At 41.2% G+C, this 26,205-nt stretch overlaps 1 protein-coding gene across 1 annotated transcript in view; it reads left to right on the top strand.

Moving 5' to 3' along the window:
- Nucleotides 1-26,205, top strand: part of polr1a (RNA polymerase I subunit A) — a 149,576-nt gene that overhangs the window by 4,333 nt on the left and 119,038 nt on the right. The window contains exons 2-11 of the mRNA XM_068029319.1: nucleotides 1,076-1,280; nucleotides 8,795-8,944; nucleotides 12,896-13,000; nucleotides 14,765-14,850; nucleotides 16,784-16,902; nucleotides 18,694-18,780; nucleotides 21,883-21,991; nucleotides 22,268-22,442; nucleotides 24,748-24,918; nucleotides 25,902-26,024. Coding sequence (XP_067885420.1) covers nucleotides 1,076-1,280; nucleotides 8,795-8,944; nucleotides 12,896-13,000; nucleotides 14,765-14,850; nucleotides 16,784-16,902; nucleotides 18,694-18,780; nucleotides 21,883-21,991; nucleotides 22,268-22,442; nucleotides 24,748-24,918; nucleotides 25,902-26,024 — 1,330 coding nt within the window. The remainder of the gene's footprint in view (nucleotides 1-1,075; nucleotides 1,281-8,794; nucleotides 8,945-12,895; nucleotides 13,001-14,764; nucleotides 14,851-16,783; nucleotides 16,903-18,693; nucleotides 18,781-21,882; nucleotides 21,992-22,267; nucleotides 22,443-24,747; nucleotides 24,919-25,901; nucleotides 26,025-26,205) is intronic.

The raw sequence follows: 26,205 nt of genomic DNA on the forward strand, positions 1-26,205 counted from the left end.
TGCTGTAAGGAGAACAATCCCAGCTTCTCCAATCTCTCCACATATTTGAGTTTCTTCATCCTTGGTATCATCCTGGTAAACCACCTCTGTACTCTGTCCAAGGTCTTGACATCCTTCTTAAAGTTCGGCACCCAAAACTATACACAAAAATCCAGCTGAGGCCTAACCAGTGATTTATAAAGGTTGAGCATGACTAAAAGTTTATTTTGAGTACTCTTGCTCAAGTACAGTACTTTAATCACTTTTATATTTTAAAAAAATTAATGATCTCCCACCTGTCAGAAGAGGTTTTACAATGAAAGCGAAGGGCAGAGAGTAGATGCTTTCATGACAGGAAGAAAGGATAAATACCTGTCCTGGGCCAGCCCTTCCTCATGTTCTGCTGAAGGACCGTCCTGAGCAAATTCCTGGAAGCATCTTTTTAAATTAAAGTTTATGTTTTCTTTGTTTTATTTTAAACTGGAAAAGATAGAAGTGACTAATGACTGTGATAATATTAATCAGGGAATAGTTAATATCATCAACCAGAGGTCATAAATATAAGTTAGTCACCAATAAATCCAATAGAAAATTCAGAGGAAACTTCTTTACCCAGAGAGTGGTTGGAATGTGGAACTCACTACCACAGGGAATAGTTGAGGCAAATAGTATAGATGCATTTTAAGGGAAGCTGGAAAACACATGAGGGAGAAAGGAGTAGAAGAGTGTGCTGATGGGATTAGTTAAAGAGGGGTGGAAGGAGGCTGCTTTGAAGCATAAATGCCAGTGTGGACCAGTTGGGCCGAATGGCCCGTTTTTAGGCTGAGCATTCTATGTAATGAACCATTCTCGAAGTTGTAACCAAGTTCTGACTGAGATAAACACAGTTTGCGCACCAATGGAACAGTGTTAGACTGGGACGCTATGCTTTTGAAATGCCAACGTATTGTCAGGAACCGCTTGGAATTATTCGTATTGCTCCTGGAATTATCGCAGTTGAAGCAGAAATTATTCGGGAGTAACCTTAGCAATATTCATTCGCTCTTTAATGACTGCCCTTCATTTGGTTTAACTCATAATTTTCTCTTTCTCTTAGGAAACTGAGTGTAAAAGCAATCACTAATCCTCATTTCCTGGATAATGTGGGCAACCCAGCGGTGAATGGTCTGTATGACCTGGCATTGGGTCCGGCTGATTCCAAGGAAGTATGTGGCACCTGTGCGCAGGATTATAATAATTGCCCTGGACACATGGGCCATATCGATCTCCCACTAACAGTTTATAATCCCCTATTCTTTGATGTAAGTATTGCTATTATTATTAAATCATATAATAATGTGAGTAATATATATAGTGGGTAATGGATATGTGGGGATGACTGCTTTTTTTGTGTGTAATCAGTTATAGTGGGAACTTCAGTATTGGGAGAATTAAAAGGCCACACTGGTAGTTCACCATATGTTGTTCCACTGCAGCTGATTAGTTTTGTTGGAGTTGCTGGAATTACAATTGACAGCAAAAGAATACCTTGTGCGATGCTCGTAATTTCTCCTTCCATAAAAGAGCAGAGGAGGTTCTAAATCCCCAGGTCTCTTTTGCTACGGTGTGCTCACTGGCACACATGCATCATTCAAAACTAGCACAATGACTTACCAACCTAAAAATTACTGCTGCTAATATTAGCAGGCAATTGCTTAAATCTTTTTTCTGAAATTCTTCTGTCTGCTGTTTTAACATTTACATATGCCAATGTACAGGAATTTCTGAGCTCATAACATAAAATAAATAGGAGCAGTAGTAGACCATATTTCCCCTCAAGCCTGCTCCGCCATTCCATGCGATCATGGCTGATCATTTACCTCAATTCCACTTTCCTGCTCGCTCCCCATTATCCATTAATTCCCTGAGAAACCAAAAATCTGTCCAACTCAGCCTAAATATTTTCAATGATGGAGCATCCACAATCCTCTGGGGTAGAGAATTCCTAAGATTCACAACCCTCTCCGTTCCAAATGATCGACCCTGATGCTATGCCCCACTGTTCTAGATTTCCTAAACAGAGGTAACAGCCTCTGTGTCTACCCTGTAAAGCCCCTTCAGAATCTTGTATGTTTCAATGAGATCATCTCTCATCCTTCTAAATTCAGAGAGTATAGTCTCAATTTACTCAGCTTTACGTTATAGGACAACCTCTCATCCCAGGTACTAATCTAGTGAACTTTCCATGTACAGCCTCCAATATCCTTCCTTAGATATGGAGATCAGAACTGCTCATACTACTCCAGGTGTTGTCTCAGCAAAGCCCTGTACAATTGTAGCAAGACTTCCTTATTCTTGTAATCCAGTTCCCTTTCCAATTGCTTGCTGCACTTGCATGCTAACTTTCTGTGTTCCTTGTACGAGTAAACCCAAGTTTCCCTGAACATCAACATTTAGAAGTTTCATGCCTTTTAAAAAATTTTGCTGCTTTTCTATTCTTATCAAAGTGAATAACCTCACACTTCCCTCCTTATACTCCATCTGCCACTTTGCTGCCTACTCACTTAATCTCCTTACACCTGTCTCTTTGCAGCCTCTTTGTGTCCATTCCCACTTAGCTTTGTATCATCAGCAAACCTGGATACATTACTCTCAATCTCTTTATCTAAGTCATAAATATAGATTGTAAATAGCTGAGGCCCCAGCACGATTCCTTGCAGCACTCCACTAGTTACAGCCTGCCAACTTGAAAATGCCCCATTTATCCCTCCTCTTTGCTTCCTTGGCCAATCCTCCATCCATGCTGATATATCACCCGCAACTCCATCTTACGTATTAACCTTTTGTATATTGAGTGCCTTTAGGAAATCCAAGTACACTACATCTACTTGCTCCCTTTTATCTACCCTATTAGCTACATCCTCAAAAAACTCATAAGAAATAAGAGCAGGAGTAGGCCATTCGTCCCCTTGAGCTTGCTCTGCCATTGTGAGATCATGGTTGATCTGATTGTGGCCTTCACTCCACTTTCCTGCCTGCCCTTGAATCCCTTGTAGTTCAAAAGTCTGTCGAACTCATCCTTGAATATATTCAATGACCCAGCCACCACTGCTCTCTGGGGAAGACGATTTCACAGTCTCTTTATCTAAGTCATAAATATAGATTGTAAATAGCTGAGGCCCCACCACAAAGCTTAGTGGGAATGGACACAAAGATTTCAAACACTAATGACCCTTTGAGAGAAGAAATTCCTCCTCATCTCTGTCATAAATGGGAGCCCCCCCCCCCTCTTAATTTGAAACTGTGCCCCCTAGTTATAGATTTCCCCATGAGGGGAAACATTCTCTCAGCATCTACCCTGTAAAGCCTCCGCAGAATTGTATACGTTTCAATAAGGTCACCTCTCAATCGTCCAGACTCCAATGAGTATAGGCTCAACCTTTCCTCATCCCAGGAATCAGCCTAGTGACCTTCCCTGAACTGCTTCTGTTGTAGGTATGCCCCTCCTTAAGTAAGATGACCAAAACTGTACACAGTACTCTAGGTGTGGGTCTCACCAATGCCCTCTACAGTTGTAGCAAGAACTTCTGTACTTTTATACTCCATCTCCCTTTCAATAAAGGCCAACATTTCATTTGCCTTCCTAATTATTTGCTGTACCTTGCATGCTAGGTTTTGGTGATTCATGTACAAGAACACCCAGATCCCTCTGTACCGCAGCATTCTGCAGTCTCTCTTCATTTCAATAATATTTTTCTCTCCTATTCTTCCTGCCAAAATGGACAACCTCGCATTATACTCTATCTGCCAAATTTTTATTCATTCACTTAACCTATCTATGTCACTTTGCAGACACTTTGTATCCTCCTCACAACTTGCTTTCCTACCTATCTTCATATCGTCAGCAAATGTGGCTACAATAGAGTTGGACCCTCCAACCAAGTCATTAATATAGATCGTAAATAGTTGAATCCCCAGCACTGATCCTTGTGGCACTAGACTATTTACAGTTTGTCATCCTGAAATTGACCATTTATCCTGACTGTTTCCTGTTAGTTAGCCAGTCCTCTATTCGTGTTAATATATCATCAGCTACACTGTGAGCTCTTATCTTGTGTAGTAACCTTTTATGTGGCACCTTATTGAATGCCTTTTGGAAATCCAAGTACACTATATCTACTGGTTCCCCTGTATCCATCCTGCTTGTAACATCCTCAAAGAACTCCAATAAATTTGTCAAACACCATTTCCCATTCACAAAACCATGTTGACTCTGCCTGATTGTATTGTGATTTTCTAAATGTCCTGCTACCACCTCTTTACTAATGGATTCTAGCATTTTCCCAACAACAGACATTAGGCTAACTGGTCTGTAGTTTCCTGCTTTCTGTCTCCCTCCTTTCTAGAATGGAGGTGTGATATCTGCAATTTTCCAATCCACTGGGACCTTTTTGGAAGCGTACAACCACTGCATCCACTATCTCTGCAGCCACTTCCTTTAAGACCCTTGGATGCAGGCCGTCAGGTCTAGGGGACCTTTCATCCTTTAGTCCCATTAGTATTCCCTTTATTTTTTTCTCTAGTGATGGTGATTGTTTTTCTTTCATGGGATGTGGGCACGCTAACAAGGCCAGTATTTGTTGCCCATCCTTAGTTGCCCTTGGAAACTGAGTGGCTTGCTAGGCCATTTCAGAGGGCACTTTAGAGTCAACCACATTGCTGTGGGTCTGGAGTCACATGTAGGCCAGACCAGGCAAGGATGGCAGATTTCCTTCCCGAAAGGACATTAATGAACCAGATGGGTTTTTACGACAATCAATGGTAGTTTCATGGTCACCATTACTGAGACTAGCTTTCAATTCCAGATTTGTATTAATTAATTGAATTTAAATTCCACCAACTGCCTTGGTTGGATTTGATCCTGTGTCTCTAGGGCCTGGGCTTCTGGATTACTAGTTTAGTGACATTACCACTACACTGCCATCTCCCCCAATAAAATTTTAAGTTCCTCCTTTCCTTTTGCCTCCTGATTTTCTACTATTTTTGGGATTTATTTTGTGTCTTCTACTATGAAGAAGGATACAAAATACTTGTTCAAAGCCTCTGCCTTTTCCTCGTTTCCCATTATCAATTCCCCAGTCTCACCCACTAAAGGAAAAATGCTCACTTTTGCAACTCTTTTCCTTTTTATATATTTGTAGAAGCTTTTAGTGTCTGCCTTTATATTTCTTGCTGGTTTTCTCTTGTACTCTAATTTCTCCCTTTTTTTTTAGTCATCCTTTTCGAGTTCCTAAAATGTTCCCAATCTTCTGGCCTATCGCTAATCTTTGCAGCATTGTACGTCTTTTCTTTCAATTTGTTACCACCCCTAACTTCCTTCGTTAGCCACGGATGATGCATCCTTCTAGTAGAGTCATAAATTTGTCAAACACGATTTTCCCTTTTGTAAAACCATGCTGACTCTGTCTGATCATACTATGATCTAAATGCTCCTCTGTCTGATAGAGAATACTAAGTGCCATCTGGCATCTTGCTGATATTTTAGGCACTATATTTTATATATTGCTTCAGATCTTCCCCCTCCCCAGTAATAGAGTTGTGTAGTTTAGGGCAAGATGGGGATCTGGAACTTACTGCCAATTATGAACCTGGGGCTGACCTACAGATATATAAAAACGCAAATATTGGAAATCCTTGGAAGGGATGCAGAGGAGCTTTACGAGTATAACACCACAGATGAGGGACTTCAGTTATGTAGAGAGAGTGGAGAAGCTAGGATTCTTCTCTTCATGACAGAGAAGGTTAAGGGAAGATTTAATAGAGCTGTTCAAAGTTATTGGGTTTTGATAGAATAAATAAAATTGAGTCGATGCTGGATGAGGAAACGATGTAGGTCAGCGAGCACAGTGGTGATGGGTGAACAGAACTTGGTACGAATTCGGACAGGGAGAGCAGAGTTTTGAGTGATTATAACCGCCTTACTATCAACAGTTGCTTTGCTCTGCTCACCAACACTGACCCCAATTCATTTTAAACCTGGTGGGAGACTTGAGCAGAGTCAAGACCTGACTACTGTAACAACTGGTAACTTGCCTCCAAGTGACTGGGAAATGCTGCTATTTTAAACTGTTTGTTGTGTTTATGGAATTTCTTTTAGCCCATTTTAAGTCCTGTATTTTAATTGGTGATCCCTAACTCTTTACACACTCCTGAGTTTTTGTAAAGAATTTCCAACTTTCTAAACTAAATTTCAGTTTATGTGTAACTTTATGTTCTCACCAAGTACAGAAGTATCGAGCTTTCCAATGATGTAAAATTTCAGATTCACTTGGAAGTTTATAGAAAGCCTCGTTCCTTATCAAAAGTTCCAGATAGAGTTGAGCAATCTGAAAATGCAAGCTCATAAATCCCTCTGAAATAGCAACTAGAGCGAGGCAGAATTAAAATTTCAAAAAAGCTGCCGTATCTAAGGAAGGATATGCTTGCCATAGAGCATACAAACGAACATACGAATTAGGAGCAAGAGTAGGCCATTTGGCCCTTCGAGTCTGTTCCAGCATTCAATAAGTTAATTGCTGAACTGATTACTCCACATTTCCACCTACCCTGATAACCTTCCACCCCCTTGCTTATCAAGAACCTATCTACATCTGCCTTAAAAATATTCAAAGACTTTGCTTCCACCGCCTTTTAAGGAAGAGAATTCCAAAGACTCATGACCCTCTCAGAGAAAAAAATTCTCCTCATTTCTGTCTTATATGGGCGACCCCTTATTTTTAAGCAGTGACTCCTAGTTCTAGATTCTGCCACAAGGGGAAACATCCTTTCCACATCCACCCTGTCAAGACCCCTCATGATCTTATATGTTTCAATCAAGTCGTCTCTTACTCTTCTGAAGTCCAGTGGATACAAGCCTAGCCTGTCCAATCTTTCCTCATAAGACAGCCCGCCCATTCCAGGTATTAGTCTAGTAAACCTTCTCTGTACTTCCTCCAATGCATTTATATCCTTCCTTAAATAAGGAGACCAATACTGTACACAGTACTCCAGATGTGGTCTCGCCAATGCCCTGTATAGCTGAAGCATAACCTTCCTACTTTTGTATTCAGTTCCCCTCACGAAAAACGATAACATTCTATTAGCTTTCCTAATTACGTGCTGTACCTGCATATTAACCTTTTGCGATTCATGCACTAGGACACCCAGATCCCTCTGCATCTCAGAGCTCTGCAGTCTCTCACCATTTAGATAATATGCTTCTTTTTTATTCTTCCTGCCAAAGTGAACAATTTCACACTTTCCCACATTGTGCTCCATTTGCCAGGTCTTTGCCCACTCACTTAACCTATCTATATCCCTTTGTGGCCTCCTTATGTCCTCTTCACTGTTACTTTCCTACCTGTCTTTGTGTCATCAGCAAATTTAGCAACCATACTTTCGGTCCCTTCATCTAAGTCATTTATATAAATTGCAAAAAGTTGAAGCCCCAGCACAGATCCCAGTGGCACACCACTCATTACATCTTGCCAACCAGAAAATAACCCATTTATGCCAACTCTCTGTTTCCTGTTAGCTAGCCAATTTTCTATCCATGCCAATATGTTACCCCCTATACCATGAACTTTTATTTTCTGCAAGAATCTTTGATGTGGTACCTTATCAAATGCCTTCTGGAAATCTAAGTACAATACATCCACCGGTTCCCCTACACAGCACATGTAACTTCCTCAAAGAGGGAGTGCAACGGAGGTTCACTAGGCTAATCCTTGGGATGGTGGGATTGTCTTATGAGGAGAGATTGCAAAACTGGGCCTGCATTCTCTAGAGTTTCAAAGAATGAGAGGTGATCTCATTCAAACTTACAAAATTCTTACAGGGTGGTTGTGGATAGAATGTTTCCTCTGGCTGGTAAGTCTAGAACCAGGGGACCAGTCTCAAAATAAGGGGCAGGCTCTTTAAGACTCTTGAGGAGTAATTTCTTTACTCAGAGGGTGGTGAATCTGTGGAATTCTCTACCTCAGAGGGCTGTGGAAGCTCAGTCATTGAGCATGTTCAAGACTGAAATCGATAGATTTCTGAATACTAATGACATCAAGGGATATGGGGATCGTGGGGAAAATGGCATAGAGGTAGATGATCGGCCATGACCTGTTTGAATGGTGGAGCAGGCTGAATGGCCTTCTCCTGCTCCTATTTCCTATGATCAATCAGATATGTATCTGAACAAATCACATAGCATGTTTGTATTTGAACTGTGTAGTTTGGGTCCTCCTTCAAAGAACTGCCTGGAAACTAAATGAACAGTCAGTGCAGTTATGTATTGAGTTAAGCAGGAACCTGATTTTTAAGAGTATAACTTTTTATTAACCCCTTATGTATCACAATAGAATTAAAGAAGCTAATACTAAACTAAATCTTAAACAAAAATGTTCCCTTTTTCTCACAGACTTAATAAAATTCAAGTGTTGTTAAGGGCCGAAATGGGAAATACACCATGTAGTAAATCATTTTGTAATTCAGCTTTATTTTGCAAGGCTAGCACCTGAATGGATAGGACAACAGTTTTGCTTCATGAAATTAACTCGTCTTACAGCGTTCATTTAAACTTGAGTTAACTAAACATTTTAGCTTGTCTTTCTTACCCTGTTTCATTGTGATGCGGAGTTTATTTAAAGGATTGAGTTCTGATTGTGTTGAGATAATGGAAACGTGAATAACTGTTGAGATCTGGTTCTGAAGTGGATCTGAATGACTGAGCTTGATGGGAGGTATGGTTTCATCTCATTTCTGTGTTATTTAATATTTTTTCTTTTTCAACAAATACCTTTCTGCACAGAAACTGTATCTGATGATAAGAGGCTCCTGTTTGAATTGCCATATGCTGACATGTCCCCGTGCAATGATGTACCTGCTGTTAAATCAGTTACAAGTCATAGATATTGGAGCTATTGAAGCTGTTTATGAATTGGAGGAAGTACTGAATAAGGTGAGTACTTTATGTTGACTTGAAACATTCCGAACCAGTTTCCCTCGATGCCTGTAAGATTTTTTTCTAAATTGTTCAAAAGTCTTTTAGTGAATTTAAGTGGTAGTAGCATTCTCACCTCTGATTCAGTTATGAATGTAGGACTTTGTAATATGATTGTTTTAAAAGCTGTGATTTTTAAAAGTTTAAGTTGGAGTCGGGTGACCTCACATCCACTCTGCTTAAAGACAAGGCTTAAATCTTGGATCTTTGTTGTCCTGGTAACCAAGATCAAAGACTTTTTAAAAAACAGACTGCAGGGCTGTAACCTGAAAACCATGGGCTTCACCCTTCCAGACTTTCAGATCGTTAACAAGGAGTCAGTGATTCCGAGGATGCAAATGTGCAGGGCAGGTGTTAATACCTGGAAACATTGAAAAGCCTGGGTGGCTGAGTTGAAACCAGACATCTGGACTTTGCATTTTGGACAAGGAGCTATTGACTTTGATTCCACATAAATTTAACAGATTTTCTGAAGTCAGGACAGACTGTAAGAAAGGAAACCAGCACTTGTAACTTAAGAACAGGCTGTAAAAAGGAAGACAGCCGGCGGTGATAGCCTCAAGGGAGAGAGAGAGAGAGGGGGAGGGCAAACACCTGCTCTCAGAAGATACAGCAAAAGGCTGTGAAGACTTGAACCTGTTTTGAAAGTCGAGGTTCACAGAGAAGTAAAAGGCAAAAAGATTACCAGAAATCACCTTATTTATGGATGTGAAGGTCAAAAGTGCTCAGAGAAGTGAGCGAAGAGCACATTTACTTTGAGAAAGGTCTGGGAGATGCAATCCATTGCAACTGGGAGGAGTTTGGGACTTTTTACCGGAAAGATTTCGTGATCAAAGAGGACTGTGTAACGTATAAGTGTGGTATGAGGTTTTCAAGTGTTTTAATAAGTAAAGAAAATACCTTTCTTTGTAATTTGGGGTACCAGCTGCTTACAAAGTATGTTTTAGTGAAAGAGGATTTCTTTTAGTTCAGTTGGGGGTTCATATCTCATATTTTAATGTTAATGGTCTCACTGAGGTCGTAACAATAGGTTCAAGCCCCTTTCCAGAGAGTAGTGAATCTAGGCTGGCACTTCAGTGCGTATTAAAGGAGTATTGCACTGTTGGAGGTGCCATCTTTTTAAATGAGACTTTAAGTTGAAGTCCCATCTGCCTGCTTAGATGAGTATGAAAGATCCTATGATACTATTCGATGTAGAGGCATTTTCCTGGTGTCCTGGCCAACAACACTGAAATAGATTCTTATTAGACTTGTTCATCAATACAACTGTGTGGCTTTCTAGGTGATTTCAGAGGACAGTTGAGAGTCATCCACATTCCTGTGGGTCTGGAGTCACATGTAGACTAGACTGGGTAAGGACATTAGTCAACCAGATGCTTTTTTTAAAAACAATCCGGTAACTTCATGGTCACCATTATTGATGCTAGCTTTTTATTCCAAGTTTATTTATTTATTTAATTAATTGAATTTATTTTCCCCAACTACCATGGTGTGATTTGAACTCGTTCCTGGAGCATTATACCAGGCCTGTAGACTTCTAGTCCAGTAACATAACCGCTATGCTACTGTTGCCAAGGCGCCTTTGAGAGCACCTTCCAAACCTGCGACTTCTACCACCTAGGAAAACAAGGGAAGTAGATGCATGGGAACACTACCACCTGAAAAATTCCCCTCCAAGTCATACATCACCCTGACTTGGAACTATACCGCTTGTCTTTCGCTGTCGCTGGGTCAAAGTCCTGGGATCCTGGGATTCCCTCCTGAACAGCACTGTGGGTGTACCCACACCATGTGGACTGCAGCAGTTCAAGAAGGCAACTCGCCACCAACTGCTCAAGGGCAATTAAGGATGGACAATAAATGCTGGCCTTGCCAGTGACGCTCACATACCACAAATGAATAAATGAAAATATCATGTTATCATTTATCGCCGAGTTAATCAATATGCAAAGCAACATGATTAAAGACAATATGTTTTCTCTTTTTTCTCACCAATTTTCCTCCATATCCTGGTCATTAATTCATTGCTGGGTGCTGACGCGTTGTCTAAATATCCAATACTTATAAACTTGCAATGTTAATTCCAATAGGTTGTTTGACCACAGAGGGCATCACAGCTGAGCCCAATGCTCTTCTCACCTGAAATTTACACATGCACATCTAGCTGGGATTTTTGAATGTAAATCAGGACTGCGGTCCCTGACCAGTTTCCACTCTCACGTTGAGTATGATATCAATTGCAGTGCCTCTACTGACGAGTGTTAGCCATGGCTCAGCAATAGCATCTTGCCCGTGAGTCAAAAATTGCTGGGTCAAAATTCTGGAACTCTCTTCCTAACAGCACTGTTGGTGTACCTACACCCCAAGGACTGCAGTGGTTCAAGAAGACAGCTCACCACCACCTTCTCAAGGGCAATTAGGGATGGGCAATAAATGCTGGTCTGGCCAGTGACGCCCACATCCCCCGACCGAATAAACTAAAAAAAAAAGTCAGAGGTCCCACTCCAAAGACTTGAGCACAGAAAATAGATCTAGGCTGACTCTGCAGTGCAGTACTGAGGGACTGCTGTACTGTCAGAGGTGCAATCTTTCAGATGAGGCATTGAATCAAGGCCCTGTCTGCCCTCTCAGGTGGGCTTCAAAGATCCCAGGGCAAGCATAGAGTCACAGAGTTATACAGCACAAAAGCAGGCCCTTCGGTCCATCGTGTGTGTGCCGGCCATCATCCTAATTCCATTTTCCAGCACTTGGCCCGTAGCCTTGTATGCTATGGCATTTTGCTATTTGCTGTATGCTATTTGAAGAGGAGGAGGAGAGTTCTTCCTGGTGTTCTGGCTAATATCTATCCCGCAACTAATATAATTAGAACAAATTATCTGGTCAACATCACACTTCTGTTTGTGGGAGCTTGCTGTGCACAAATTGGCTGCTGCATTTCTTTGGTGACAACAATGACAACATTTCAAAAGTACTTCATTGTCTGTAAAGCGCTTTGGGAAGTCCTGAAAGGCACCATATAAATGCAGGACTTTCTTTACTACGATCTGGACTTGATTGTCTCCGCTTCCACCATCTGTGGTGAATTAATCAATCAATGAATTCAAGAGAAAGTTGGACGGCCACCTGTGAGAAATAGCCTTGCAGAGCTACAGGGATCGAGTCAGGGAGTGGGACTGACTACGTAGGTCCGTGGAGAGCTGGCATGGACTTGATGGGCCAAATGTCCTCCTGTGCCGTAAATAACTCTGACTCAGAGATTGAACCTGGGACCTTCTTGCTCTGTATGTCTAAAGTATTCAGTGGATAAACTTGCTAAGCTACTGGGGGAGCAGTTTTAAGTCACTGCAGTTAGTTGTATTTGTATACTCTGCTGTTGCTGTACACTGGCAGCTGACCTTGGAGAATACTATGGCTCAGGGAAGAAATGTGGCAGCAGAGTGGCGACTAAGAGGGTGGAAACATAAATTATAGAATTGTTACAGCACAGAAGGAGGCCATTCGGCCTATCCTGTCTGTGTCTGCTCTCTGCGAGGGCAACTTAGTTATTCCCACTCTACTGCCTTTTCCCCGTAGCCCTGCAAATCTTTTCAGATAATTAGCCAATTCCCTTTTGAATGTCACAACTTCATCTACTTTCACCACACTCTCAGGCAGTGCATTCCAGATTCTAACCTTATCATAAAAGGAGTTTTTTATCACATCGCCTCTGGTTCTTTTGCCAGTCACATTAAATCGGTGTCTTCTGGGTCACGACTCCACTGCCAGTGGGAACAGTTTATCCCGATCTACTCTTTTCAGATCCATCACGATTTTGAACACCACTATCAAATCTCCTCTCTACCTTCTCTTTGCTAAGGGGAATTTTCAATGTTTCTTTATTGTAGTTTGATATGATGCTGTTTTATATAGGTGCTGGAAAGAAATTCGAAGGCCACAGTAGATGAAATCCAGACGGCACTGAACGAACATACTCTTATTGTGTTGAACAATCGATTGAGTCGCGAACCTTCACAAGTAGGTGTAAAACTGATTACATAGTGTCTGCATGCCAACATTTACTAATGTGCCCACTCCTTTTTCAGAAGGCTTTCAATAAGATGTGTCATAAGGGGCTTGGTATGCAAATTCAACTGTTCGATGTAAGATAAGAAACAGAGTTGCTGTTGCTGATTGGAGAAGGGTTGGAAGTGGTAGGTTTACTATTGTGTTTGGTACTACAGATATTTGAATGTGGACATGGGGAGCATAATTTCGAAGAAATCTAGAGGGTTAGGCCAATGAGGACTGTTCTTAAAAAAAAATTGGGAGAACAGTAGCAGTTTAGTGGGAGAGTCAAACAGGAGGTGGATGTCAGTCCTTTCTCTGAGTCAGAAGGTTGTGAGTTCAAGCCCTGCTCCAGAGACTTGAGCATGTAATCTAGGCTGACCCTTCAATACAGTATTAAGGGAGTGCTACACTATCCGAGATGCCATCTTTCAGAGATCCTCGTGTGGATGTGCAAGATCTCATCACTAGGCGAAGAAGAGCAGAGGAGTTCTCCTGGTAGCTTGGATAAACAAATTATCTTGCCATTTATCATGCTGCTTTTGGGATCTTGCTGGGCACAAACTGGTTGCTGCGTTTTCCTACTTTAGAATAGTGATTACACTTTTTTTTTAAAAAAGAAAGCTTTATTGGCTGTAAAACCCTGTGGGATGTCCTGAGATCATGAATGTAAATTCCTTAAGAGCAAGATTTTTTTTTCCTTGCCTTTCTTCCCTTTTACTTAGTAACTTATACCCCACTCCCTTAGCCAGTTGCTATCAGAGCTGGTCTATAATGGGAGTTTATTGGGTGTGCGAGCATTCAATCATTTCAATCACTCTATAAGACTTTCTCCTTCGCTATGGAGAATGCACCTTGAGTTAGCTCAGCATATTTTCCTGTAAACCCCAGCTAAAATCAGAAACTTCTGTGGGAAGAAATGGTTGGAGATTCTGAGTGTTACACCCAAAACAGTTGTGTTGTCTCTTATGCTTGTGTCATTATAGCATGAAATTTGAATGGCCTTTAAGAGTTGGTGGTAAGCGTCTTGTTATAATTCTGTGATTCAATAATTGATTTGGTCTGTTCTGTTTCTGTGATCTCTCATTCTGCGATTTGTTCTGTTGCTACATTGGAAACACTTTGGTTTTGTTTCAGTTTTTCTTCCCTTATTTTACCCGAAGTCAACCTCTTCCAGCCTACCCCACAGCTTGCACCCTCTGTCTTTGGATTGTGTGTTTTCCCCCAAACTCTAACCTCACTCTCCACTCCTTCATCAATAGTAAATCTTTGAACCATCATGAATGCCTTTCCTAAGCCATTGCTACATCTCTCCCCACTTTTAAATCCCTCCTCCAAACCTTAAATCTTAAATCATCTTCCTCCTTCTCAACTCCTGGTGGATGTGTATTCTCTACTCTCCTGTGAAGAACCTTGTGATGTTTCACTACAGTAAAGCCGCTTCATAAGTGGGAAGTTTCTGTATAGTTCTGTAGATGGTTGCAATCCCCCAGTACTTTGTTTAAGTGACTATTTTTATCTGCGTTTTGACTGTGGGTCTGTTCTTGGATATTCTGTTCTTGCCCAACATCAAACAAATGGCACTTTGGAAAAAGAGAGGGGTGAAATGAGGAAAATACAGAAAAATAATAAACCAAGCAAATTTTTAAAAAGGTACTGCCTTGATAGCAAGTCTATTCAACTACTAATTTCTTAACATTTTAACATTAACATCATATCTGTTTTTGTTGCAAGGTGAAAAATGTGAGCGACTGCAAGGATAAATTAATAGGAGCTTTCTGGAAAAACTACATGAAATCGAGAAAGTGTCCAAACTGCAAGTAAGTGATTGTATCTTCATAATGTGGGGTGATATTCCTTTGTGAATTGGTTTTAAAACACGAGGTAACTGTCAGTGAATATGCAGTTATTTGTTGTATATTTGCTTATGTAATTTCTCCTGGGACTGAAGGCAATTAACGTGTTAAGAAATAGAACCTGCATTCATGCTTTTTTTGGACTGGCAAATTTCCTCATGCTTGCCTTCTAGTCCACGTTATGTTTTTGGCAGTAGCTATAAAGGTGGCATTAAGGATCATCAGAGATTCAGCACACAGCAGAGCAGGAGAACCCCATTCCTTTCAGTCTACCTGTTAATATGAGGTTATAATTGAGTCCTGCTAATGGACACCTAAGAGGTGGGAGCAAATGAAGAAGAGGCTCGGAAAGCTACAACACAGAAACAAGGTAGTTGGAATCTTCTGCAACCTCAGCCAGCATGTCAGTTGCTGCTAGCAGTGTTATCTCAGCCTCATCTAGGATCAATGCGTGAAGAGAATTGTTCCATCTCCTAGAAGCAGCTCTGTGATCAAAAGCACAAGGTGCTGCAACTAGCAGTAAAAGTAAAGATGACACGCAGCTTTTCCAAGGCCAGATATCGCAGGTTTTCTGTTGTTCCAGCTGAGGTCAGATAATTCAGCACAAAGTAGGAAATTAAATTTGGGACCTTTGTGTTCTTTATGGCTTAGTTACTGGGAACTGATGGGAAATATTTTTATTCTCAAGCATGGTTTTGACTTTGCCATTAGTTACATCTTTACTGTATTGCAATCTTGTTTAATACTGCAATACATGAATCCAGTGGTTACTATTAACTAAATAAGGTCAACCGTTTATTAGGAGTAATTTAGTTAGAGAAATTTAACTTGAGGCAGAAAGTAGTAAGGTGCTCATTTTTTTTCAAAGTTCCTAATTTTAGTGTTCAAGTTTGTTCCTGCAGTGTGTTGCTGAGCTGAAGTTAGGGATTTCAAAGGAATAAATGAGGAAGAACCTTCGATTCATTGAGAGAGTAATATGGAGATGTGCGGCAGGAAGGAGTGTCTAAATAGGTGTGGAAACCTTGCAACTGTTGTAGGTAGCTTGACAATTTTGAAGACGTAGAGAGGACAGGACAGGGATCTTGGGAATGATAAATGGGAAGGGAATGGTAAAAGCGTGGTGAAGTTTTAAGGAGGAATCTAGGAGCAGGTGGTGGATAGACAAGCATCAGAGGATTTCAGAAATTGGAAGAACGCAGAGAGCTCAAAGACACCTAGCAAAGAGTTAATCTGGACGACACAGCAAGGAAGAAAACTGATTTGAGGGAGAGAAATGGCCCTTCCTACTGAGTCAACTTTGTTTTGAAAATTATTAGCAGTTTTTAGCTCATGTTTGAAAAATCACTTGTTCCTAAGGTATACCAAAGAAAGTATCAAGTGTCATCAGAAAGATGAAATAACATCTGTAATCTTATAATGTGATTGCGTATGTGTGAGACACACTTGGGAAGAAGACATTATGGTGGCACAGTGCATTGATGTAAGGAACCAGAGAGTTGGTGGCGGGAAGGATATAGGTTACAGTTTGTGTTCACTCCTTTGTTATTAATGAGAAGCTAAGCATCTTCGCAGTAAAGATTTAATAACTGGACACAATCATGCAAGGTGAAGTGTGCCTGTGCTCTTGGAAACAGGAAGTGTGTAGCCCAGGGAGAACTGTAAAGAGAGAAATAGACAGAAAAGTAGGGTGATTTATACCCTCTTCAGATTCATATTGAGAGAAAAAGCATGCAGAGGAAAACTACTGAAATCTAAAGCAATCCGTTGTTAGTTTCCATATATCCTTCAAGAACATTTAATTAGGATTTGCAAACATACTATTGATAATGATTGCTAAGTAGAATAGGTGATAAAGAAGTTCCACACTCAAAAAAATGCTTATTTATTTTCTCTGTAGAGCTGGCAAAGCAATTGTGCGGAAGGAACACAACAGCAAACTAATAGTGACGTATCCCACAGCCGCTTTAAAAGTGAAAGGGAAAAAAAATACACGCGAAGCTGTGGAAGACATTGGAGGTAAATCTGCATTAAAACTTAACTGTGCACCATGTCATTCCATAGATGGTGGGAATGAATGGGAGCAGTGCACCCTGGTAACATTAAAAGGTATCAAAAGATAACTTAATAAAGGTCACAGAAGTCCCATCAGGAAGTGTACGCAATGTTCCAATGTGATTCGACTGTGCCAGTAATGTGCAGCAACCAATGTGAAACCCCAATGTTATGAGACTACCCGCTAGGGATGCTCTTTCTTTAATGTGTTGGACAGTCGAATTGTCAACCTAACTCCAGAGTTATATTATCGCTTTATTTTATTTTATTTTTATTTATTTTATTTAGAGATACAGCACTGAAACAGGCCCTTTGGCCCACCGAGTCTGTGCTGACCATCAACCACCATTTTATACTAATCCTACACTAATCCCATATTCCTACCACATCCCCACCTGTCCCTATATTTCCCTACCACCTACCTATACTAGGGGCAATTTACAATGGCCAATTTATCTATCAACCTGCAAGTCTTTGGCTGTGGGAGGAAACCGGAGCACCCGGTGAAAACCCACGCGGACACTGGGAGAACTTGCAAACTCCACACAGGCATTACCCAGAATTGAACCTGGGTTGCTGGAGCTGAGAGGCTGCGTTGCTAACCACTGCGCCACTGTGCCGCATTCTTGTTGATGTGTACATGAAGCTATTTGCACTGACATGGAAGTGATAATTTGACTGTAGCTTAAATGACAGGCATTTTTTCTGTTCCGATTCTCAGTCTTTTACTAGCAGTTCCTTTATTAGCATAAAGATACTTAGCATTACCGATTTCAATATTTCTCCTACACCAGCAAGCTGGGAGATAGAGAAACAATTTTATTTAGTTTGTTTAATTCTGTGCCTTTTAGTTGTTTGCTTGTGATACTCTTAGCTCTTGAGTTGGAAGGTTAGGTTCAAAACCCACTCCCAAAACATGAGCTCATAAACTATGCTGGTTCTTCAGTGCAGTACTGATGGACTGCTTTGTTTACAGCGGTGTGGCTTTAGATGTTAAATTGAGGTCCCATTTATCTGTTAGCATGGATGTAAAAGAGTCCACGGCATGAAGATAAGCAGCGAATTCTCGGTGTCCTGGCCAGCGTCCATCCTGCAACCAACACCACCGAAACAGATCAACAACAGCAACCCGAATTTGTATTGTGTCGTTAAAATAGAAAGAATCCCAAAATACTTCACAAAAGCGTAATCTGAAGAATGGACTGCAAACCAAGTAGATATTAGGAAATGTGATTGTAAAGCTTTGTCAAAGAAGTGGGTTTAAAGGAAGGGAAGAAAATGAAGAGGAGGGATTTAGGGATGGAATTTCAGAGTGTGGGACCTAGGAGGCTGAAAGCATGGCAGTCAGTGGTGGGGTGAAGGTAGGGGTGATTCATAAGAGGTCAGAAGAGCAGAGCGTTCAGGATGTGGAGAAGTTGTATGGCTTAAGAAAGTTGCAGAGATATGAAGTGGTGAGGCTCAAAAGGGAATTTAACATGAGCAAGAGAAGCTATTGCTGGTGATGCCCTGGTTATGATCGAATAGGTATGAGTGGATTAACTGGTCATTTTATCGCATTGCTGTTTGTGGGACCTTGCTGTGTATATATTTGCCTACATAACAATAATTACACTTCAAAAGTAATTCATTGGCTCTGGAGTGACTTGCAACACCCTGAGGATCTGAAAAGTGCTATATAAATGCAAATTCTTACTGTTCTTTCTGTCATGAACTTGCAAGTGAACATTTATTATTCCTTTTGTACCATTTGACAAGGTCTTGACGATTCGCAATTTGGGAAACGAGGATTTCTGACTCCCTCTACTGCCCAAGACCACATGCTGGAACTGTGGGAAAATGACGGTAAATGAGTGCACTTAGGGGGGATCTAACTGAGTGAGAGTGCGAGGGGGAGGTAAGGAGAGAGAATTGCATTATGTATAAAGGATACTTAAAAGAGAGAAATAAAACAAAATGCTAGAGTTGGACAATTCTGATTGAAGAGAAAAGTTGTCTGTCTTTTTGATTGCTGACATGCCTGCAATGGATTTTCTGTACTTATCTCAGATGTCCAGTATTTACAGCCTTCCCTTTGTGTGTAAAGGTTAGAATTATTCAGTGCTAAGGAGTAGAGGTAAAGCCTGCAATCCATGGACGAACTCCCTATTTTACAGATACTTAGGCCGTATGTTCATTTGCGGCCTGAGGTCACGCAGTGTCCACGTGAAGCCTCTGTGACCAGTGAGCACCATAGGATGTTGGTTTTGTTGTCAATCATGAGCATCGTACTTTCATTTAACCCATGTCCAATTATAGTTTTGACAGACCACTTGTATTAGTGGTGTTCCCTTCCAGGTGACGGCTTTTGTAGTTTATATTCAAGTGTGGTGACATTGACCTGGCTCAGTATCACTCCATCGGTCTATTTGCATCAGGGTGCAGCAGAACTCCTGACTCTACCTCACCTGGAGGGATAAGCAGGACAGTGTGTGAAGCTAATAAGGAGGCAGGGAGGCGCAAGAAATAGGAGCAGGAATAGGCCATATGATGTCTCAAGCCTGCTCATCCATTTAATAAGATCATGACTGATCTTCTACACCAACTCCACCTTTCCACCATATCGCCAGATCTCGTGATTCCCCTAGTGCGCAAACAGCGGTCGATCTCGGTGTTGAATATACTCAACGACTGAGCAGCCACAGCCCTCCGGGGTAGATAATTCCATAGAGAATTCCAAAGATTCACAATATTTTGAGCAATGTTACTTTAAAAAATTTTGTTGTTGTGTGCAGCCAGTATTTTTCAGTGGATAGTACCTTTAAATTTTTTTGCCTGGTCACACTCGCGTGATATTTAACACGGGACAAGGCCTGTGTGGTACCTTCTAGGTTGCTGCGCATCCACTCACACAACTTAGTGGGAGCATTGCCTCTGAATAAAGAAATTCCTATATATATCAGTCCTAAATGGCTGACCTCTTATTCTGAGTCTATAACCCCTAATTCGAAACTCCAGCCAAGGGAAACAGCCTATTGGCATCTACCCTGTCAAGCCTATGTTCCCAAATCCTATAAGAATTTAATACATTTCAATGAGATATCTTCTTTCTTCTAAACTCCAGAGATTATAGGCCCTTGGGAGGAGCTAGGGATGAGTGGAAGTAGGGGAGAGAGCGAGAGAAATTGCACCAGGAGAGCCAAAACCAAGTATCGTATCATACCTAGCACAAAGGAAGATGGTTCTGGATGTTGGAGGGCAATCATCTCAGCCCCAGGACATCACTGCAGGAGTTCCTCAGGGTAGTGTTTTAGGCCAACCATCTTCAGCTGCTTCATCAATGACCTTCTCTCCAACATGAGGTCAGAAGTGAGGATGTTTGCTGATGATTGCACAATGTTCTGTACCATTCACATCTCCTCAGATACTGAAGCAGTTTGTGTCCATATGCAGCAAGACCTGGACAACATTCAGGCTTGGGCTGATAAGTGACAAGTAACATTTGTGCCACACAAGTGCCAGGCAATGACCATCACCAACAAGGGAGAATCCAATAATCTCCACATGACATTCAATGACATTACCATCGCTGAATCCCCACCACCAACATCCTGGGGGGTTACCATTGACCTGAAACTGAATTGGAGTAGGCATATAAATACTGTGGCATCAAGAGCAGGTTGGGAATTCTGCAGTGAGTAACTCGCCTCCTGACTCCACAAAGCCTGCCCACCATCTACAAGGCACAAGTCAGGAGTGTTTTGGAATACTCTCCATTTGTGTGGATGGGTGCAGCTCCAACAACACTCAGGGAAACTGTACACCATCCCGGACTAAGCAGCCTGCTTGATTGACACGCCATCCACTACGTTAAACATTCATTTCTTCCACTACCAGCGCACAGTGGAAGCAGTGTGTACCATCTACAAGATGCACTGCAGCAACTTACCATGCCTGCTTCGACAGCACCTTCCAAACCCGTGACATATACCACCTAGAAGGACAAGGGCAGCAGATGCAGGAGGACATGACCACCTGCAGGTTCCCCTCCAAGCAACACACCATCTTGACTTGGAGATATATCGCCGTTCCCTTACTCGCTGGATCAAAATCCTGGAACTCCCTCCCTAACAGCACTGTGGGTGTCCCGACACCAGATGGACTGCAGCGGTTCAAGAAGGCAGCTCACCACCACATTCTCAAGGGCAGTTAGGGATGGGCAATAAATGCTGGCCTTGCCAGCGATGTCTGCATCACGTGAAAGGAATAATAAAAAACAAATTCTACAGGCAGCTTGCACATTTATGTAAATTGCTTTGGCTTTCAGCAAAACGGATTTTGACTTGTACTCATTGCTACTGATTAAAGTAGAAAGTTTTTGAATAGTCCTCAGATGGTGAATTTTATTTTGTGCACTTCAAGGCCAATAATTATATTTTGTTGAGTTGAATGCTTTGCACTCATTTTAATATGAAGAGCACTCAAGTCAAGTAAGGCACAGGTTAGGTGCAGTGTGTAGCTTCCTTACAATGTGTTTTCGTTCACCAGTGTAACTCACCTACGTCCCAACCAACCATTCTTGTGGTCTGAACTCCCCAATCATGCCAAATTATGTCTTGCACTATGCACATGCACCATGAAATTGGGATGTTCAAATTTAGCTCATGTAGGTCTCTTGGAGTGAGTGTGGATAGGAAATGTTCAAATCATTTGTCTGGGCTGGAGTCAAACTTGCATCTCCACAGTCAGAAGCTAATTTACCAACCGACATTGCTGCCCAGGCAAGATGGAAGGTCTGTTCATAGACATAACACTGAAATTGAAGTGTGACTAGAAATTAAAAAGAAATTTAACTGAAAATCCTTTGGCAGTTTCTGATGCACATACAAAGAAAGCCCAAAGAAATAATGATACATGCAAATTATGCATCCACATCCTTCATCAAGATCAATTCATCATTTCCATTAGGCTTCTTCCTGAAATATCTATTTCCGTGCTTGGGAATACGTGAAAATGCAAAGACCAGCTGGAACCTAGACATGTTTTTCCTCGATATTGTTGTCGTACCTCCTTCCAGGTAATACTACTTCAAAAGAACAATTCGTTGTGCGAATTGCATTATAGTATCTTATAGTGTAACTTAATTTAGCTATGTTCAAACATTTTCATCAAAAAAGTTTATTAGTTGCAAGCCCACAGTCCTTGGAGTTGTTTGTAACGTTTGAAAGTAATTTTTATAGTGGTGGAGAAGACGAACCTTTCTTGTGCTATTAGTATAAAATGCCACACAAGTTTTTTTTTTAGCATGATTTGGGTTTCTGTGTAGTATTATTCCTTTTCTTGCAATCAATAGGTTTCGTCCAATTAATCGACTTGGAGACCAGATGTTTACCAATGGACAAACGGTTAATCTGCAAGCAGTGCTGAAAGATGTTCAAGTGATGCACAAGCTCCTGGCTTTAATGGCACAGGAGCAGATCAAGACCGTGCAGTCCATTCAGACTGACGAGATATTAGAAACACCAGCTGTAAGAATGTGGACTTGATTATTTTTAAAGTTTGTTTAAATAAATGAAAGCTAGGCATTGGTAACTTAAGTCCATTTTAACTACAACTTTAGTAGCTCTGTGACTCTGCTCTGTGCACTGGTAGAACAGCACCGTGGCTTGTACAAGTGACTTGTGTGTAACAGGACTTGTGGCCCAATGGGTCAAATCTACTCCATGAGATCCTTTTGTTGGTAGCTGAAGCTAACTGTTGTTCACATTGGTATTGCTGGATGTTTAACAGGTCACTCACTTTTCTTTTAAGGCTGTCAACAGTATCAAGTCTGATGTTGAATTGAAATGGTAGACCTCATTGTAAATATTGTGTATTACTATACATAAGAAAATAAGAAACAGGAGCAGGAGTAAGCCATTTGTCCCCTCGAGCAGCTCTGCCATTCAATACGATCATGGCTGATCATCTTCAACTGCACTTTCCCGCCCACTTGTCATATCCCTTGATTCCCTGGGAGATCAAAATCTGTCTATCCCAGCCTTAAATATACTCAACGCTGGAGCATCTCTGGGGTAGAGAATTGCAAAGATTCACAACCATCTGAGTGAAAAAATTTCTCCTTATCTCAGTCTTAAATGATCAACCCCTTATCCTGAGACTGTGTCCCCATGTTCTAGATTCCCTAGCCAGGGGCAGAAACCTCTTTGTCTACCCTGTCAAGCCCCTTCAGAATCTTGTATGTTTCATAGAGTCATAGACTCAATGAGATCGCCTCTCATTCTTCTAAACTCCAGACAGTATAGGCCCAATTTACTCAGCCTCTCGTCCCAGGAACCAATCTACTAAACCTTTCCTGTACTGTCTCCGGGGCAAGTATATCCATCCTTAGATATTGAGAGCAAAACTACACACAGTACTCCAGGTGTGGTCTCACCAAAGCCCCATATAATTGTAGTAAGACTTCCTTGTTCTTGTGCCCCAGTCCCCTTGCAATAAAGGCCAACATGTCATTTGTCTTCTGCATGCTAACTTTTTGTGTACCTTGTACGAGTACACCCAAGTCACTCCGAACATGAGCATTTAAAAGTTTCACATCATGAAAAAAAATTCTGCTTATCTCTTCTTACCAAAGTGAATGACCTCACATTTTCCCACATTATACTCCATCTGCCACCTTGTTGCCCACTCACTTAAACTGTCTCTGTCTCTTTGCAGCCTCTTTGTGACCTCCTCACAGCTTACCTTTCCACCTAGCTTTGTATCATCAGCATATTGGATGCATTACTCTCAGTCTCTTCGTCTGAGTCATTAATATAGGTTGTAAATAGCTGAGGCCCCAGCACTGATCGTTGTGGCACTCCACTAGTCACCGCCCACCAACCTGAAAATGCCCCACCCATTTACTCCTACTCTCTGCTTCCCGTCTGAACCAGTTCTCTCTCTGATATATTACTTCCAACTTCATGAGCCCATATCTTTTGTATTAACCTTTTGGGTGGCACCTTATCGAATGCCTGGAAATCCAAGTATACTACATTTACTGGCTTCCCTTTATCTAACCTTCTAGTTACATCCTCAGAAAACATTTGCTCCTGTTACTTGAGATATCTTTCTAATTTTGCCTATCACACTCCCACTTTTTCATGCTGAAGCAAAATCTCTCTCACACAATATTGTAATGAACTGAAAGACTTCACCCAGGCAAGAACATTTTCTGTTTGCTGTGGGTAATGAACTGTTAATGAAAAAATAATTTTGATATATTGAGGAAATCTTCCCCTTATGCATGGATGTACTTTCTGGAAGTTGTGATGAAAAGGTTGTCCCAGCTGTTTGTCTATCCCTTCCTCACATGGGTGCAGATAGCTGATCTCAGCTGGAGGAGATAGCAAATCAGGAGCGAGCTACAGTTGGCTTCTGTGTCCCTCGCAAGGAGAGGGAAAATCGGTCAGTGTTTTTGCTGCTGATCTACATTCACTGATGACGGTATGTGTGTTTGGCTGTGAGGAGAGGACACAATCGGGGGTTAACTCTATTACTGCTCACAGCTGATAAAACTCACTTTCTGGGTTCACACAAAGAATGGCCATTTAGATGAAGTGAGGGAGAGACAGACTGATAAAGAAGCATGTGTACCCTGTAGAGGAATGACAGTACAAAAGCAAAAAACTGCAGATGCTGGAACTCTGAAATTAAAACAGAAAACGCAGGAAATATTTAGTGGATCTGCAGCATCTGTGGAGCTGGAAACAGTGCTAATATTTTGAGTTGATGATCTTTCATCAGAGAAGTGATGAACTTCACTATAAACACTGTTTACTGAACTTTCAGGCAGAAGACACACCATCCAGGATGGACCTTGCCTTTTTAGCTAGTATTCCTGGGCAGACGTTGACAGACAAACTCTACAGTGCCTGGATACACCTTCAAAGCCACGTCAATATTGTTTTTGACAGCGATATGGACAAGCTGATTACTGACAAGTTTCCAGGTATCCGCCAGGTATGCTAGAGGTTTAAGTGATGGCTGCGTTGTACTTTGCTCTAGTTTACTCCTTTAGTTGGATCACTTGTACCAAATGTGACTTTAAAAAAAAAATACATAATTACAAAAACTTCTCCCAGCAGAAGTGTTGCTTCAGGCTGCAGTAGTTAGATCATTTTGGTTACTGTAGCTGTCAAAAGCTGAACGCTTCACTATTAGAGTTTTTAAAACATTATATTTCTGCTTGCTGCAATGGTAAATAACTATTATAAGGTCATTGGACTAAAATCTATGGGTCGACAGCTTCAAATGAAAACTATGTTGGTAATGGCCGATACCTTTAAAATAAAGAAGTGCATCTGGGCAAAAAAATTATGATTAACATTCTTTTGTGCTGCCTAATACTTTGCCTTTCTCTTGTGAAATATTTTTGTTATGCTGAGCAATAAATTTTACACAGAGACTTTGATGAGGTACTGTTTAAAATGAATCTGCGCTGTGCACTTCCTTTCTGTTTTTAAAATTGTCTTTGCCTGAATCTTGTTTTGAATAATGTGCTGGATGCCATCGTGTTTAAGTTAATTAAATGCGGATGGATTCACTCGCTGGGGTTAGTTGATATCTGCTGGGGCTGCAACAAATGGGGAGCTGCAGTTATCCCCAATAGCCCTGGGAAATGAAGGGGAGAAGCAGGCAGTGGCTTTCCTTCTTGATTCTCATTCACTGGTCCTTGCTGCCAGTGTGCATGCTTGGCCATTGTGTAATGATGGGATTGGGTCAGCTGTCTTACTGCGCACAGTTTGAATAGCTTTGTTAGAGATGGTAGTGAGATTGATGGCAAAGTAAAACCAAATTCACAGATTTACAATTTTTATTTCATTTTCCCATTCATAATGGAAGGATGGATTGGGGCAAGTTTCGTGTCTCGAGCTCTTTGTGTTGGTGAACAAGTGTGAAGTGCGATTTCCTATCTCTAAAGATTACCCCTTTCTTAAACTCAGATCCTGGAAAAGAAGGATGGTCTCTTCCGCAAGCACATGATGGGAAAACGTGTGGATTATGCAGCCCGTTCTGTCATCTGCCCTGACATGTACATCAATACCAATGAGATTGGTATTCCAATGGTAAAATCTTTATTTAGATATATCCTAGTTCCTAGTAAATAAACAAGGGTAGACAATCTTAGAGTGCTACAGCTTTACTTTGTGGTGGGATAAGAGGTGTTGGGGAAAGAAAAGTTAGGATTTTCCAGTGTTAACAAGACCGCTGGTTTCTGGTTTCCATGGGAAAATGGACAGAAGTTTG

This window comes from Heterodontus francisci, chromosome 1, assembly GCF_036365525.1.
Source record: "Heterodontus francisci isolate sHetFra1 chromosome 1, sHetFra1.hap1, whole genome shotgun sequence".
Classification (NCBI taxonomy): Eukaryota; Metazoa; Chordata; class Chondrichthyes; order Heterodontiformes; family Heterodontidae; genus Heterodontus; species Heterodontus francisci.